Source organism: Dromiciops gliroides, chromosome 3, assembly GCF_019393635.1.
Source record: "Dromiciops gliroides isolate mDroGli1 chromosome 3, mDroGli1.pri, whole genome shotgun sequence".
Lineage (NCBI taxonomy): Eukaryota > Metazoa > Chordata > Mammalia > Microbiotheria > Microbiotheriidae > Dromiciops > Dromiciops gliroides.
In genome coordinates, this window is record NC_057863.1 from 250,662,929 (window position 1) to 250,681,109 (window position 18,181).

The 18,181-nt window shown below is 36.5% G+C and overlaps 1 protein-coding gene across 2 annotated transcripts in view; it reads right to left on the reverse strand.

Annotated features, from left to right (window-relative positions):
• The window catches only part of MGAT4A (alpha-1,3-mannosyl-glycoprotein 4-beta-N-acetylglucosaminyltransferase A), a 151,335-nt gene that overhangs the window by 56,642 nt on the left and 76,512 nt on the right, over positions 1–18,181 (reverse strand). For both annotated transcript variants that reach the window (XM_043995662.1, XM_043995661.1), the window contains 2 exons: positions 10,816–10,983; positions 4,649–4,789 (listed from right to left, as the gene is read on the reverse strand). In XM_043995662.1, coding sequence (XP_043851597.1) covers positions 4,649–4,760 — 112 coding nt within the window. In that variant the 5' untranslated portion in view covers positions 4,761–4,789; positions 10,816–10,983. The remainder of the gene's footprint in view (positions 1–4,648; positions 4,790–10,815; positions 10,984–18,181) is intronic.

An 18,181-nucleotide genomic window follows, 5' to 3' on the forward strand; every position in this document is an offset into this window, starting at 1 on the left:
CAGCAGTCAGATATATCGAAGAAAGAGAATTAGGAGAAAGCAGCGTCACAAGAACTACTAAGGCTACTGGCATGAGCAGGTATAAGATCACTGGTAAGCTTAGAGAAGGAAGTTTCAGTTGAATCATGGCGAGCTGACAAGTTTTCAAAGTATAAAGAAGTGAGGGCAGCTAGATGGCGCAGTGGAAAGAGCACTGGCTCTGAAGTCAGGAGTACCTGAGTTCAAATCCGGCCTCAGACACTTAACACTTACTAGCTGTGTGACCCTGGGCAAGTTACTTAACCCTAATTGCCTCACTAAAAAAAAAAAAGTATAAAGAAGTGAACAGGAGTAGAGGAAATGGAGGCAACTGGTATAGATAATTTTTGCTAGGAGTTTAGTTGTGAATGAGAGAAGAGATACATGAAGATAGCTTGGGATGGAATCAAGTGACTGTTTCTAAGATAGGAGACCAACAAATATGTATGTAGGACGGTGCTAGTGGATAAGAAAAGACTGAAGATAAGAAAAAGGATCTTGAAGAAAGCTCCCTTGCCCCTTCCTTCTCCCAGAAGCCTCCCACGAAAACGGAAACAGGGCCATACACACACACAGAGCTCCAAGCTAATTGGCTGGTAGCTTTGATTGACAGAACTAACAGGCGGCTCTACAGCTGCAAGCCAGCCAGCTTCCAGAAGCTAACGCTGCATGGTTTGTCCTCACATGGCTTCTCCTCATGGCAGAGCTTCCCTACAGTATCTCTCCAGCAGGAGTGTCATTCCAATTCTCACAGTAATGAACATGGTTCTTTTTGTTTTCTCCTGGTGAGGCAATTGGGCTTAAGTGACTTGCCCAGGGTCACACAGCTAGTAAGTGTTAAGTGTCTGAAGCCAGATTTGAACTAAGGTCCTCCTGAATCCAAGGCCAGTGCTCTATCCACTGCACCACCTAGCTGCCCCATGAACAAGGTTCTTGTCCCTATCTCTTTCTCCTAGGGTTTTTAAGGATCACAGAACTTGATCTTCAAGATCCTCCCTGGCTTTCCAGAAAAAGAGCTTTGGAGGCTTGGGACCCCATAGCACTGGACTGTCCCAATCTAAAAGTTGTATATATCAAGCTAATTTGGTACCACTCTAGGCACTGCCCATTGCAACTACCTACCACTGATTTCCAAAGGCCCCACCCCATGGCTTGTTCATGAAGATCTAGCAATCTCTAGACAGTCTTGTAGGCTATATGTGTCTTTATCTGGTCACAATGGGAGGAATTGGCATTGGCCTTTACTAGGGATGGCAAGTCCTTTCTTATTGTTCATGAGCTTCTAACTTATCTTTTGTGCTGTTCAAAGGTAGAAGAAGTCACTTATTATAGATTCAATGGAATTCTTGATTATTTTTGGTCTGCTACAAATTTGAGGGTTTGGCTGGAATAGAAATGTGGAACATGGGCAGTCTGCCTCCCTGTGTAGAGTTCTAAAGCCTTTTTTGTTTTCTAAAGGAATCAAACAGGTAGCTTTTGAAAAAAAAAACAGACCCTGAATTGTCAGCTCTTCCTGCCCATAATTTTTGCTCTCTTAAATAAGATGCATCCTAATTTAGAATTCTTATATAAAAGTTGGTTCAACAAAATTATATTGTACTTTTCTTTTGAAATAATCACAGGTCTCATTTGTAGAGGAATAAGTAAATATAATGGATTTTACAGAGGCTATAATTTGTTTAAATGATATTCTCATAAGTTAAAAACATTGTTTCAATGACACAACTACCAACTTCCTAGAGCTACTTATTTAAACAGTAATAATAAACTAGCCAGAAGGAAAATGAAGAGAGAAATATAGAACTTAGTCCTGAAGCTTTTTAATACTTAATATATTTCCCTGTTTAAGAAGGAGCAGAACTGGGGCAGTTAGGCGGCGCAGTAGATAGAGCACCGGCCCTGGATTCAGGAGGACCTGAGTTCAAATCTGACCTCAGACACTTAACACTTTCTAGCTGTGTGACCCTGGGCAAGTCACTTAACCCCAATTGCCTCACCAAAAAAAAAAAAAAGGGGGGGGGGAGCAAAACAGAGAACTTGCTTCAAAATTAAGATCTGATATAGGAGGTAAAAAAAGGGTTAACAGAAAAACCTAAGACCCAAGCTTTAATTCAGATATTAGCTCTAAAAGGGATTCAGATCCCAGTTAATGGATAACTTATGCTAGGTTAACAGGACCATAAAGGGTCAGGTCAAATAACAATAAAGGAATTGACAGCCTATAGAAAATTCAGACCAGAAATAAAAAGAAAAATGATTGTTTGGAAACTAGTCATGGGAACCAAAAAGAGACATGCACAGAAAAGGCCAAATTTGTCCCCAGATTCACCTTATGATGCGTAAACCCCCAAAACACACCTCCACTGAAAAAGGTACCCGTCTCGGGGCTTGGCTTAGGACCTCAGGAACTCCAAATTAGGATAAGCCCTCCCCTGCCACACCCCAAGGTGGAGAATATTATAATGAGTAGGACAGGCCCTCCCTGATACCTCCCCAAGGTGGAGATTATTATAATGAGACTGATAAATCAATTTATCTATACTATAAATATAACTGTCTTTCACTATTCGAGAGATACCTTTCCATGTTTCTGGTTCTCTCCCTGTGATCATTCACAGTATTGCAATAAAACTTGGGAAACTGAGTCACTGAGTCCTGTAATTATTTTGGGACAATCAATTTGACCCCAAATTTCTGCCCACATCAGATCTAGGTTGCAGCTGTAGTGGGACCAACATCTTAAGCTCTACTCCTACCCCACCCACATGCAAAACAAACAAATTTTTTGTTAAAAGACAGGAAACTCAAGATTTGAATAATTAAGGGACCTGGGTTTAAGCCACCATTCAAGGACAAAAGCAGCAAGGGCTCCACCAAACCTATGATCAGAGTAGAAGCATGAACTTCACTGGGAAGCTGGGCTCAAATGAATCAACACTTTACCCTATAGGAACATCTTTTTCCCCATTATGAAGCCTTTCTACTATCTAATTTCTTCCCAATTTCAGACCTAAACTACCAGGGGACTGGCCTGAGACAAGCCCAGTCCACTAAACAAGCCTCTCCTCTGATATCTACTTTTTTTTTTTTAAACTCTAACCAAGTCATTTAACCTCTTAGTCTCAGGCAACTAAGACTAGAAATTACAGACTAGTTGCTGATCTTGGCAGGTAAGAGAAGTTCCTTTACTAGAAGTTCTGTAGACCAAAAAATCCCCACAATAACCAACCCAAAAAACCAACCTGGTCTGGAGAGTGGAGAGATGAAGGAGAGAAAGAGAAAGAAAGAGAGCACACAAAGATATTTTTTAAAAATTACAGGACTTGGAGCAGCTAGGTGGTGCAGTGGATAAAACACTGGCCCTGGATTCAGGAGGACCTAAGTTCAAATCCGACCTCAGACACTTGACACTAGCTGTGTGACCCTGGCCAAGTCACTTAACCCTCATTGCCCTGCCCCCCTCCAAAAAAAAAGTTCTAAAAAAAAATTACAGGACTTTACTGAGATATATTTAGCACATTCAGCACAAAAAAATTTATGCATTCTATGTTCCATTTGAAAAGAAATTAGAATATCCCTATTAAACTTGCAGACACCACTAAATTAGGGTTGAAAATGTTTTAAAGAGGGAAGAGAACTTGTGACTTCAGTAGATTAGAGAGAGCCTGACAAAAAAATACAGATAAAATTCAATAGAGGTTAACAAAATAACTCAACATTCCTTCAAGATAGGGTTTGTTTCTTATTTTAACTTTTGTATCTTCACTGCCTTCAATACAATGGGTGCTTCATAAATTTTTGTGGCATTAAAAACAGTAGTATATAGTTCTGGATAAGAAACAGGTAAAAAAGATTGAAGATACAAGTATAAAAGAGAAAAAGTTAGATATAAATCACAAACCAAATGAAAGCAACAGTAATTATATTTTCAAAAAGTGAATATGGATGCAAGAGTTAAGAATTAACCCTTTTAGTCAAGATTAGATTTTTATTAGAATGACATTTCCCAGGTTTATTTTTACATTTTGAAAAGAATGGTGAAGTTAAAGAAGATATAGAGAAAACTGATTAAAATAATTAAAGTAATGAAAAATAAATTGGGTGAAAGGGAGAACAGCTATCAAAGGAAATATAGTTGCTTAAATAAAGCCATGAAAGTTTTTAGAGATAAAAACTAATTGCTTTTATAACTCCAGAGAAAAGTAAAGAGAAGAAATGTTTCTGTTTTAGTAAGAGAAAGTGAAGACAGACATAAGAGCAACCATCTTGAAATGATCCTAAGAACTATTAAACATTGGAATAGGCTTGCAAGTAAGGCTGTGGAATCTTAATGTCCCAAATTTATGAATCATTTCTCTTTAATATCTCTTATTAAAATTTCGCTATAATCCAGATCCTATAGTGAAGAAAGTCAGAGGGCCCCAATTCCTTTCATCTTAATAGAGATTTTTTTTTTACCATACCTAGTTCATAGACTGTAGCAACTGATTTCAAGAGAGACTACCACAAATAAAGTGAAAGCCTTAACTTTGAGTTGTCAAATAAAAACATAGTATATCTGAAAGGCCAAATTAAGATCTATACCACCCCCCCCAAATTTTAAAAACAAATTTACAAAAAAAAAGTGTACCTCTTGCTCTTCCAAAACCAATCTGCACAGCAGGTTGAAGGCTTCCTTCATTGTCCAATAAATGAGGCAAATGGTAATAAATATTTGGCACTTGAAGAGATTTTCTGTTCATTAAGTCTTTTAATAGTTTTAGGGTATTATCTGAAAAATAGAGATAATTATCAATCTTCAAAATCACTTTTTAAAGTTAATAGTTTTATGGATGAGTGATGGTGAAAATTTAAATAAAACCCATGATTAGAAACACCAGAATCAGACTTTTCATTCCCAAATTCATACCAACTGAAGCCCCAACTTAAAAGATTTTTTTGATCAAACTAAATGAAGAAGCAATATAGGTCAACACAGAAAAAGAATATAGAATTTTGAATACTTACCACTGACTATTTAAAATACTCAAATGGATCTGTGAGCCTATCAATTTGGAGCCCACTGATTTTAATATTCCCTAACAATGCAAATTGCAAATCATCTATGTTTTCTGCATGACTTATCAGTATCTTCATTAAGTTCACAACAGACTACACCCCAACATGCTAGCATTCTTCCTCAATTTCTTCTGTAATCACAAAGCTACCAGCAGAACTGGTTTCTACAAATGTCATCCCTGGCCCTTAACTAGTGACCAGCCTATCCCCTTTTTCTATCATACACATCCTTGATATTTTTCAGGTTTATTCTTTTAAGTTCTTTAATAGTCACATGCTGAAGCACACCATGAGCCTTTGCTTTCTAAGAAATATTCATTTTTAATTCTTTGTAGACTGTAGGATTCCAAGTCTTGAAACAATATAAAGATAATGGTATAATATGTGTATTAAAAGATGGGTCTTTGTTTCTGAAGAAATTTAGGATGCATCAAGTACCTATATTACCTATATAATTTCTTTTTTCTTTTTTTTTGGCGGGGCAATGAGGGTTAAGTGACTTGCCCAGGGTCACACAGTTAAGTGTCAAGTGTCTGAGGCTGGATTTGAACTCAAGTCCTCCTGAATCCAGGGCCAGTTCTTTATCCACTGCGCCACCTAGCTGCCCCCATCTATATAATTTCTATTCATCTCTTCCTCCTGTTTTATTCTGGGCCTAACTCATCCATTACGCTATCTGCTACAGAAATACATATTTATGGACAAGCTCTATAGACTGTTCATCCAATTGCATGTCAAAATTTGATCTTGAACTTTCCCTATGTGGACCGTCAAGCCAAACTCCTCAGTTCTTATAGATGTCTTCCAGGATGTTCTGCAATGTTAAGGAACTTCTGAAACCAGCATGATGTAATGCACGACATTCAATTTGTTTGGCCAGTTGCCAATAGGAGGACACCCTCTTGTTGGCTACCATGAAAAGAGATGCTATAAATAATTTGTGCATATAGAAGCTTTTTCTCTTTCTTTGATTTCTTTGAGGTACAGACCTAGTAGAGATTTATGCCAAGAGTATGTATGGACCCCGGGACACCATTTCCACAATGAATGGACTTATGATTTCTCTTTCCTATTTCCCTTTTTATGTTTTTCTTGAGCTTTTTACTTAAAAGTAAAAATTCTATTCAGCTCTTCTTGTCTTTTCATCAGGAATGCTTGAAAATCCTCTATTTCACTGAATGTCCAATTTTTCCCCTGAAGGATTATACACAGTTTTGATGAATAGGTGATTCTTGGTTGTAATCCTAGGTCCTCTGTCTTCCAGAATATCATATTCCAAGTCCTCCTATCTTTTAATGTAGAAACTGCTAAATATTCTGTTATTTTGACAGTAGTTCCACAATATTTGAACTGTTTCTTTCTGACTGCTTGCAATGTTTTCTCCTTAGTCCAGGAGCTCTGGAATTTAGCTATAATACTCTTAGAAGTTTCCATTTTAGGATTTCTTCAGGAGATGATCGGTAGATTCTTTCAATTTCTACTTTGCTATCTGGCTCTATAATATCAAGGGGGTTTTCTTTGATAATTTCTTTCTTTTTTTTTTTGGTAGGGCAATGAGGGTTAAGTGACTTGCCCAAGGTCACACAGCTAGTAAGTGTCAAGTGTCTGAGGCCGGATTTGAACTCAGGTCCTCCTGAATCCAGGCCTGGTACTTTATCCACTGCACCACCAAGCTGCCCCAATAATTTCTTTTTAAAAAACATTTTTATTTAAAGTTTTGAGCTCCAGATTTTATCCCTCCCTCCCCATTGAGATGGTAAGCAATCAGATATTGGTTATACATCTGCAATTATGTAAAACATTTCCATAACAGTCATTTTGTACAAGACTTGAATAAATGAAAAAAAATTAAAGAAAGTAAAAAATAACATGCTTCAGTCTATATTCAATATCAGTTCTTTCTCTAGAGGCAGATAGTATTCTTCATCATTAATCCTTTGGTATTATCTTGGATCATTGTATTGCTGAGAATAGCTCAGTCATTCACAATTCTCTCTCTCTCTCTCTTTTGTTTCTTTCTTTCTTGGAAATGAGGGTTAAGTGACTTGCCCAGGGTCACACAGCTACTAAGTGTCAAGTGTCTGAGTCATATTTGAACTCAGGTCCTCCTAAATCCAGGGCCTGTGCTTTATCCACTGCACCACCTAGCTGCCCCCTCATTCACCATTCTTTATGGAAGAATATTGTTGTTACTGTGTACAACGTTCTGATGTTTCTGTTCTCTTCACTATATATCAGTTCATGTAAGTCTTTCCAGGTTTTTCTGAAATCAACCTGCTTATCATTTTTTATAGCACAATAATATTCTATCTCAATCATATACCACAGCTTATTCTGCCATTCCCCAATTGATGGGCAACCTCACAATTTCTAATTCTTAAACACTAAAAAAGGAGCTGCTATAAATATTTTTGTACAAATAGGCCCTTTGCCCCCTTTTATGGATGTCTTTGGGATATATAGTTAGCAATGGTATTGTTAGAGCAAAGGGTATGCTGAGTTTTATAATTTGGGGCATAATTCCAAATTGTTCTCCAAAATGGTTGGATCAATTCATAACTCTGACAGTGCTTTAGTGTCCCAATTTTCCCACATCTCCTCCAACATTTTCCTTTTTTGTCATATTACCCACTCCAACAAATGTGAGGTGGTAACTCAGGGTTGTTTTCATTTGTATTTTTCTGATCAATTGTGATTTGGAGCATTTTTATTCATATGACTCTAGAAAGCTTTGATTTCTTTGTCTGAAAACTGTTCATAACCTTTGACCATTTATCAATTGGGCAATGACTTGTATTTTTATAAATTTGACTCAGTTCTCTATATATTTGAGAAATGAGGCCTTTATCAGAGATACTCGTTGCAAAATTTCCACAATTTATTGCTTGCCCTATAATTTTGGTTGCATTGGTTTAGTTTGTGCAAAAACTTTTAAATTTTTATATAATCAAAATTATCTATTTTTAATTCTGTAATGTTGTCTATAACTTCTTTGGTCCTAAATACTTCCCTTATCCATAAATCTGATAAACTATTACATGCTTTTAAAATTTGCTTATGGTATCACTATTTATGTGTAAATCATGTGCCCATTTTGACCTTATCTTGCTATTTGGTGTGAAATGTTAATCTATACCTAATTTCTGCCATACTGTTTTCCAGTTTTCCCAGCAGTGTTTGTCAAATGATGAGTTTTTTTTTCCAGAATCCTAGATCTTTGAGTTTATTATAAATTAGATTACTATGGTCATTTACTATAATGTAATTTGTACCTAATCTATTTCATTGATCCACCACTCTATTTCTTTGCCACTAACAGATTATTTTGAGGATTACTGCTTTATAATACAGTTTAAGATCTGGTACTTTAGACCACTTTCTTTCACATTTATTTATTCCTTTGATATTCTTGAGCTTTTGTTCTTCCAGATAAATTTTTAAATCATTTTTCTAGCTCTATTAAAATAATTTTTTGAGTTTGATTGGTATGGTAATGAAAAAATAGATTAATTTAGGTAGAATTGTAATTTTTATTATATTAGCTCAGCCTACCCATGAGCAATTAATATTTTTCCAATTGCTTAGATCTGACTTTATTTCTTTTTCCCCCTTAATACTATTTCATTTTTCCCCAATAACATGCAGGCATAGTTTTCAACATTCATTTTTATAAGATTTTGAGTTCCAATTTTTCTCCCTCCCTCCCTTCCCTTCTTATAGAGGTTTCATTCATTCATACATATATATATATATATATATGTACACACGCACACACAATGACATTAAACATATTTCCACACTAGGATTTTAATATCACCCATCATTGGTAAAGTAAGGTAAATTTATTCCTATGTTCTCTATTGTTTTTAATAGAAATGGGTGCTGTAATTTCTCAAAGGCTTTTTCTGCATGTATTGAGATAATCATGATTATTGTTGAGTTTGTTATTGAGATAGTCAATCAGGCTAATCATTTTCCTAATATTGAACCAGCCCTGAATTCCTTGTATAAATCCTACCTGGTCACAGTGTTTGATTCTTGTGATATATTGCTGTTATGTTTTGGTAGTATTTTATTTAAATTTTTTGCATAAATAATCATTAGTTTTATAATTTTCTTTCTCTGTTTTGACTCTTCCTGGTTTAGGTATCAGCGGCATATTTGTGTCATAAAGGAATTTTTTAGAACTCCACCTATTTTTTCAAATACTTTATATAGTATTGGGATTAATTGTTCTTCAAATGTGTGGTAAAATTTGCTTGTGAATCCATCTTGTCCTGGGGGTTTTTTCTCAGGAAGTTCACTGATAGCTTGTTTAATTTCTTTTTCTAAGACTGGGTTATTTAAGTGTTTTATTTTTTCCTCTGTTAATCTGGGTAATTTATTTTTCTAGATGTTTATCCATTTCATTTAGATTGTCAAATTTATTGGCATATCATTGGAAAGATAGCGCCTAACAATTGTCTTAATTTCCTCTTCACTGGTGGTGAGTGCACCCCTTTCATTTTTTTTTTTTTGCAGGGCAATGGAGGTTAAGTGACTTGCCCAGGGTCACACAGCTGGTAAGTGTCAAGTGTTTGAGGCCGGATTTGAACTCAGGTACTCCTGAATCCAAGGCCGGTGCTTTATCCACTGTGCCATCTAGCCGCCCCCGCACCCCTTTCATTTTGATACTAGTAATCTGGTTTTCTTCTTTCCTTTTTTAAATCAAATTAACCAATTATTTATCTATTTTACTGGGTTTTTCCCATAAAACCAGCCTCTAGTTTTATTTATTAGTTTCATGGTTTTCTTACTTTCAATTTTATTAATCTCTCTTTTTATTTTCAGGATTTCCAATTTGGTGTTTAACTAGGGATTTTTAATTTGTTCAATTTTCTAATTTTTTGGTTGCATGCCCAATTCATTGATCTGCTTTTTCTCTGTTTTACTGATATAAGCAATAAGAGAGATAAATTTTCTTTTTAAGTGTCACTTGGCTGCATCCCATAAATTTGATAATTTCTTGAAAGATGTCATCTAGGCTCTTTTTTTGATCATGGCTTTCAGGAAGTCCAGTAATTTTAAATTTATGTCTTCTGGATCTATTTTCCAGGTCAGTTGGGTTTTCCCATGAGATACGTCACAGTGTCTTCTATTTTTTCATTCTTTTGATTTTGTTTTATTGTTTCTTGATGTCTCATAACATCATTAGCTCACACTTGCTCAATTCTAGTTTTTAAGGAATTATTTTCTTCAATGAGCTTTTGTAACTCCTTTTCAATTCCACCAATTCTACTTTTAAGTAGTTCTTTTCTTCAGTGAATTTTTGCGCCTCTTTTCCCATTCAGCCAATTCTGCTTTTCAAGGCATTCCTCTCCTCATTGGATTGCTGTACCTCTTTTACCATTTGACCTACTCTGTTTTTTTAAGGTGTTATAGTCAATGTAAATGCTACTCCTATAATTTGATTTTATAAGCTCTTAAACAGTTTTGGCTAACTATTAGGACAAGCTTTTAAACTTCACCACAATAGGATGAAAGTCTGTGATGCTGCTGTTTTTCCCTCTTAAGTACTAGGTTCCCAGGGAAGAATAACAAAAGTTCACTTTGTGTGACATTACACACCACATAAATGTTTAAAGCACATAGATAAGTTAATTTTCTACAAATTTTTTATTCATTTTGTTTCAAAACACAATCTTAACATCCTGCTAGCTGTTCCAAAATTTTTCAAGATACCTACAAAAAATATTGTACCTGAAAAATTACTTGATGCAGCCTTGGTTCCATTTGTTTCTGCTATTACACGTCTGAATTGCTCTAAGATTGCATTTAGTTCAGAAGAACGTTGCAGGATTCTATGTTCAGCTATACGGAGACGTTGTTTCAAGGCATGAAATTCTGGCTGATATGCAATCAATTTTTCTAGAAAGAAATATATTTCTAATTATTTTCTTTTAAAAGCAAAAAAACAAACATTGTTGCCAAAACGGAGAAATTATAGAGACCAAATAATCATGGTTATGTTAGTTAAGAAATTTCACAAGTTCATCAGTGCATAGTTGACAACTCAATATTATACAATGAAATAACTATAGAATTCTAAGTATTTAGAAAAATAAAGTAAAATCTCTTTAGCATGTAATAATTCAAGTATCTGGAGAGAAGAGAGGGAAACCACACAATTGTAGGAGTGGATTATTCAATATAATAATGTTTTACACCATTTCACATGAGATTTTTTTAAAAACCTATCATTGAGGTCCACATTTATTCAACTTATTCTATTTACAGATAAACATTCAAAGATGGATGAAGAAGATCTAAGGGGTTGTGGCGAGTAAAACTGTATGTGTGGCCACCTTATTTCTGTCCGAAGTTTGGGGAAAATTAGTTGGGGTTTCTAATATATTTGTTACTTAGAAATTAGAGGCTACTGTACCAGTTTGGGGGCACTAAGTATTTATTAAAGTATATTAAGTATTAGTAAAGAGAGTACACATGGCTCTGAAAGACAGGAAAGCCTAGCTGGAAATAGAAGAGAGAGAAGAGAGAAAATGAGGAACCCATGTGGCCTGCGTCTGCTCTCATCCAGTTCCCATGCCAAAGAGAGTGAGTGTCTGTGTAAGCTTGCTGAGAGAGGCAGCTAGGTGGTGCAGTAGCCCTGAATTCAGGAGTACCTGAGTTCAAATCTGGCCTCAGACACTTGACACTTACTAGCTGTGTGACAGAGTCCAAGGAAAATTCAGCCCATACCAAACTCTGCATAATACCTCATGTTTACTGAGAGCTTTCCAAAAGTCCTTTGAAACAAGAAGCAGTCTTCTAATTTTACAGTGAGGAGACTCAAGCTCAGGTAAAGGAACTGTCTTAAATGTCCATAGTCACATAGCAGAATGTAATTCCATGTTTTATGTGACACCAAGTTTAACTTTCTTTGCATTGCATCACTCTGCCATGAAGGTGACTGTGTTGGCACACACTTAAATTATATATTATATTATATATTATGTTAGTACATACTCTTTATCAATATTTGCTAATTGTCTGATTGTCAGTGACTGTCCACTATAGCACAAACACAACTGTTTCTCACATAGCAAACTGTCCACAGCTATGACTGATTGAAAAGGTATATTTAGCCACAAACTAGTCACTATGCTAAATACCTGGCAAATCAGAAGTCATCTACTTGTCTAACACCAGGTACCAAACATGTTGTCCTAGTAGTCCTTAGACCCTGAGATTGCCATTCTCCTGTTCCACACTTCCAGTTCTTAAACATGTATCCTCCATCTGGCTATTGATTGCTTCTTACCCTGTATTAGAAATGATCCTTTTGCCTCAAACAATCCACCTCTTGCACTTGCCTTTATAGCCCATCACTTCTACACACCATCCCCTCCAGATCAGGCAGCCTCGTCAAGTATTGTAGTTAATTCCAAAAAAGGCTCTTAGTGGCAGCCCCTGGTCTAGCCCTATGAGAATAAACTATTGAACTGAAAGAAAAAGTGTTTCATTACATGCTATGTTTATATCTCTTGAGGAAATGTTAAAAAATAAAATAAAATAAACCCAGATCAGAGGGTAGACAGTATAGAAGAAAATTAAGAGACTATGGTTGCAATGCTTTCTTTGTATTTAAAAGAGTCTAAGCATTCTTCATTTTAATAAAGAAATTTTCCTCAAAGTTCAAAAAAGGCTCTTTCCCTGTTTTGATAGCCTAATTTAAGCCATATTTCATGAGCTCATCTATATGGTTTACCTCCATAAAGGCAGATCTAAACCCATTTCCTTCTCTTTAACATGCACAATTCTTGTCCATGTTGCCAAACAAAACTACACAAAAAATGCTAAAGGCTTTTCCTCTTCGTGGATAGAGTGTTAACAGTCATGCTGTCCATTCTGTTCACCTATTCCTCAGCCCTGGATTCAGGAGGACCTGAGTTCAAATCCGACCTCAGACACTTAACACTTACTAGCTGTGTGACCCTGGGCAAGTCACTTAAGCCCCAACTGCCTCACTTGAAAAGAAAAGAAAAGAAAAGAAAAGAAAAGAAAAGAAAAGAAAAGAAAATGGGTGGTGAGGAAAGGCCAGGGAAAATCTTGGGAATAAACTGTGAAATAAAATTTCCTAAATGCAAAGCAACCTATTCTCATCTTCCTATTTCTTTTGAGCTGAATGAAATGAAAGTTAAAAACAAGCACTTACTAGGTCTGCATTATGTGACTGATCCTGTTCGTTGAGCTCAGTCTTAGTAGGGGAGACAACATACAAATAACTATATAAAAGCATGACATGTGTGTAAATATACAGAAATATGTAGCTGTAGGTGTACATATACATACATACATGCACACATGCACATACACACATGCTTAAGATGCAGCCAGAGATGGCATATCCTGAAAACCATTAATGGGGGGGGGGGGGAATGGACTTCTAGGGGAAAAAAACCTACCCTAAGAAATGATTTGTTTTTCAAACATCTCAGACAACACATATACAATAAAGGTAAACAAATGCAGCAAACATGAACAAGAATGACAAAATAACAATTTTGTTTCAAAGAGTACCCAAGGAGACAAAGGAGAATGCAGGAGGATAACAACTAACACTCACATAGCACTTACTATATGCCAAGCACTTTACAATTATTATCTCATTAGATCCTGACAACAGCTATGGGAAGTAGACGCTATTATTCCCATTTTAAAGGTGAGGAAACCAAGGCAAGCAAAGGTTAAGTGACTTGCCCAAGGTCACACGGCTAGGAAGTATCTAAGGCCAGATTTTAATTCGGGTTATTCCTGACTTCAGGCCCAGTGCTCTATTGACTATGCCACCTAGTGATGATGGAAAAATAAGCCTGAAACATCATGGACTAAACCTCACTGCATGCTGCCTACAGGTAAATCAATGTTTTTGTGAGACTAAATTATACAATAGGAGAGGGGATAAAATAGGAGAGAGGAAGAAAAAGACAGAATCCAAGATTATACAATGTACCCATATCAAGTCAAAAGTTAACAAGGAAGGGTAAATAACTCTGGTAGTCTCTCAGGAAAATGAGAGCCTAAAAGAGAATGGGCAAGGAGGCAAAGGTAGGAAATGAAAATGGAAGAAACAGACAGGGAAATCTAGTTTCAGTGGCGGCAGGGGGGCACTACTGACGAATGTCACCATTAGAGATGCTAATATTGTATAAAAGGAGATGGGGACCTTAAAATGGGAATATAAATTGCAAGGGCTTGGTGCTTAGAGAGACCACGCACCCTGCCTCAGATGAAAGAAAGTCAAAGTTCCAGGGAGCAAATGATATCCAGAAGAGGGGGAGGTCAAGATTCAGGAAAGAGATGACAAAGCAAACCAGGGAAAAAACAATCATGGGAGAGGGCAGAGGGTATAATGAAGTGTACAATAAGGAACATAGGAAAATTCTTACTGGGCAAGATCCTTTCTATAACCTGTTGAACTTGGTATTTCTACTAGTCAGAAGAACAGAAAATGGGGGTCAAGGACAAGATCTACAAGGTAACAACATAGAAATGATTTAGAAGAGGGAAGTGTGAGATTTAAAATTGGATATTAGATCATAAATCTCCCCTACTTAACCCTTCCCTTAATTCATCTCCCAGACTAGTAAATGGAAGAAGCTTCTGGTTTTCTAGATAGAGCCTTTATTGTATATAAGGTGTTGTTGATTAGAAGGATAGGAAAACAGAAATACAGTACAAATCGTCTTAAATCTAGGCTGTCTATATTCCTTATAAAAACTCACCAAACCGATTTAGGCCACCTTTGGAGTGAGTCAGACCGTCTGTGCCGCGCCGCCCGGAGTCCCGCCAAGCCGGCAAAAAAAAGGCTACTCCCGTTCTCTCCACCCCGGAAGTCAAAAAAAACCCGGCAGGCAGTCTGACATGCGCAGCAGGCGCACTGCACCCGGCAGGCAGTCTGACATGCGCAGCAGGCGGACTGCACCCGGCAGGCAGTCCGACATGCGCAGCAGGCAGACCGCTCATCTCCTCCCCAAAAGGGTGGTCCCTGAAAAACTGGCGTCTTTCACTTATCCTAACCGACTGTTAAAAACTTTCATATTTTACCACATTTCCCCCCTTTGCTTCCCCAAGAAACGGAATGTTTCCTTGATGGAACAGTAAAAAGAATATAATAACTTTTGCTGACTAATAATATGCGAACAACAATACAGAAAAGGAAGAGAGGAAAGTTTTGTCCAGAGGGGCGATTTTTTTTTTTTTTCCTCATGAACCGACGCTTTGACATTAGTCTTGCAAAGGGAGAGCCTCTGCAGAGAGTACATGCCACAGATAGTATATAACAGAAAGGAGATAGTAAAAGCTAATAAAGCAAAACAGTTCATATAAAGTCTCTGAGTTCTCTTGTCTTCTTGAAGTGGTAAGATGTCATCAGGAGGAAACTGGATTCTGGTCTGGAAAACTGGATTCTGGACTCTGGTCTGGAAAGCTGGATTATCTTCTTTAACTGTTTGAATTGCTGTATTTTTAAAACCTTAGCATAGCATTGTCAATGATCAAATTAATAAATTCCATTACATTCCCTCCTTTATATGGTTAGACTTGTAATAGAGGGTTGAGGTAGTTATGCAATGTGTAACACTTTTTACCACCATGTGTCTGGATCAAAGCCAAATTTAGTATGTGTTCATGACACCTGAAAATGTTATGGAAAGGTTATCATACCATATCTCATGGTTCTGAGACAGCCAGTGATTGTGCTAGGCCACAGGTGAATTCAACTGAGTGAGATAAAAAGATAAATAAGTTCAGTTAAATTAGGTTAAATTAGGAGGGAGAGAGGATGAATACTGGACTGTGCCTAGTAATTGTGCTCTACATAGTCACCATCATAAGCAAACCATGGACTTACGTATACCTGTCTCTCCTTTTGTTGCACATATATTCTCTCCAGGGCCTGCGTCAGAGTTCACAGCAAGTTAGTCTCTGAAATGATAAGTTTCCATATTTCTGAAATCTCATTAATTTCACCAAAGACAATATGATGGTAAAAATGTGTGCTATGCTGCATAACTGAGAATATATTAGTGATATATACAATAATTCCAAACCATACCCAGAGTATAATGACATATAAATAATAAACGAATGTAAATAGCTGATTATATTAGACATTGTTACATAATCTTCTTTTAGACATTATTACATAATCTTCTTTTAGCAAGTAGACCACATCATCTTATACATGAATTCTCTGGTATAACAGTAGCAGATACTTAAAGTGGTGATTAATTCATCAAAAAGAAATAAGACTTCAATTAGCAAGATTCAATATTCAATGTTTTCAGTGAGGTATCAAGCAATTTCTGGTACTTTTTAGTTAAACAGAACAACATACAAGAGAAAGGAGAAAAATAAATAAATAAAACAAAACTCATTAGAACTCATGGTTCTTTCAAAAAGAAAGAGTAAATAAAAAAAAAGAAGAATTCTGGTAGCTTCTGAGGCCCGATAGCCTCACCCACAGCATATACTTAAAATGTCTTTGAATAATCACTTAGTTTACAAAATTTAGTTTTAAAGAAAAGCAAAAGAAACAAAAGTAAAAAAAAAAACCAAAGCAAAACCAAAAATAAAAAATAAAAAGCAAAAGATTCGCTAAGCACCCTTTTGTGCTCTTAAAGAACTTAAAGGTGCAGTCAATTCCAGGTCTTTTCAGTGCCTTTCAAAAGTCAAAACAAAAACAAAAAAACCCAAAAATTAATAAATTAAAAAAAAAAAAAAAATAGTTGAGGTAGGCCAGAAAACTAGGCCATGTACTTCAGTGCTTTTGCCTGTAGAAGGAAATGCTTGTTAAATTATAAGGTATTTAAGCTGCTAGAGTTTGGGGTATGCCACATTGTTTTAACTGGTTCCCCAATTCTCTGCATGCCAAAGTGGCAGGGGTTTCTGAATTGTCATTGATCTTTCTAATGCTGTCATAATGTTCTTTATGGTAGAAAATGTGGAGTTCTGTAGCATCAGTTTTGTCTGTGCCACTGATTTTCAATAAAGGCTGATTTAATTGATGAACCACAACATTCAGCTGATGCTGCTTAGCAAATGCTACAATTGTATCATTTCCTCCCCACTTTCCAAATTTCTTTAATTCATCAACATATTCTTCAAAAGGGGAGTCATTTACTATAAAAGACTCAAACTCTTGTCTATGGTTAATCATATAAGAAGCAGCTTCTTGTCTGTGTCTGAGATGATTTCTACAGTGACCTTCTAGCTGGTCTGCTAAAGCCCTAAAAAGGCAATTTCCGTCTCCTGATACTTTACGAAGACTGAGTCCCAAAGCATTTAACTGATCAGTGGGATTCTTAAATGGGAACTTCCTGTTTCCTCTGAACTTTCTTTGCTCTTTAACAGTTGCTATCGTTAGGGTTTTTACCTCTTTAGCGTCTACCTCAGGTCTATCTGAAATCTCTTCACCTATGAATGGTGCAGGCTTTATATGAGAGCAATGAATCCATGAGTCTTTTTCACCAATTTTAATGGCGGTAGGAGTTGTCAATAATACCTGAAAAGGTCCTTCCCAGGCAGGTTGAGTTCCACTGGTTCTCTGAAAATTCTTCACATATATTTTATCTCCTGGGTTGAAGTTATGCAATGAAAAGTCTAATGGTCCTGCCTGGACCACAGCTCCTGCCTCATGGAGTTCACGTAGCCTGGTCTGTAATTCCTGTATATAGGAAGCAACAGAAGTATCACCTCCCACCAGTGATGTATAAACTGGGGAAAAAGTTTTAGCTTGGATAGGAGGGTGACCAAAAAGCATTTCATAAGGAGATATATGAAGTTCTCCTCTTGGTCTACTTCGTAGATAGAATAATGCCAATGGTAGAACATCAGGCCATTTCAAATGGGTTTCAGTACATAATTTGCCAATCATACTCTTAAGCTCTTTATTCATACGTTCGACTTGGCCTGAACTTTGTGGATGGTAGGGCGTGTGGAATTTTGGAGTCACTCCCAAGAAAGAGTAGATTTGGGATAAAATCGAATCAGTGAAATGTGTGCCTTTGTCAGAATCGATGCGGGCTGGTGGGCCAAAACGAGGTACTATCTCTTTAAGAAGAAT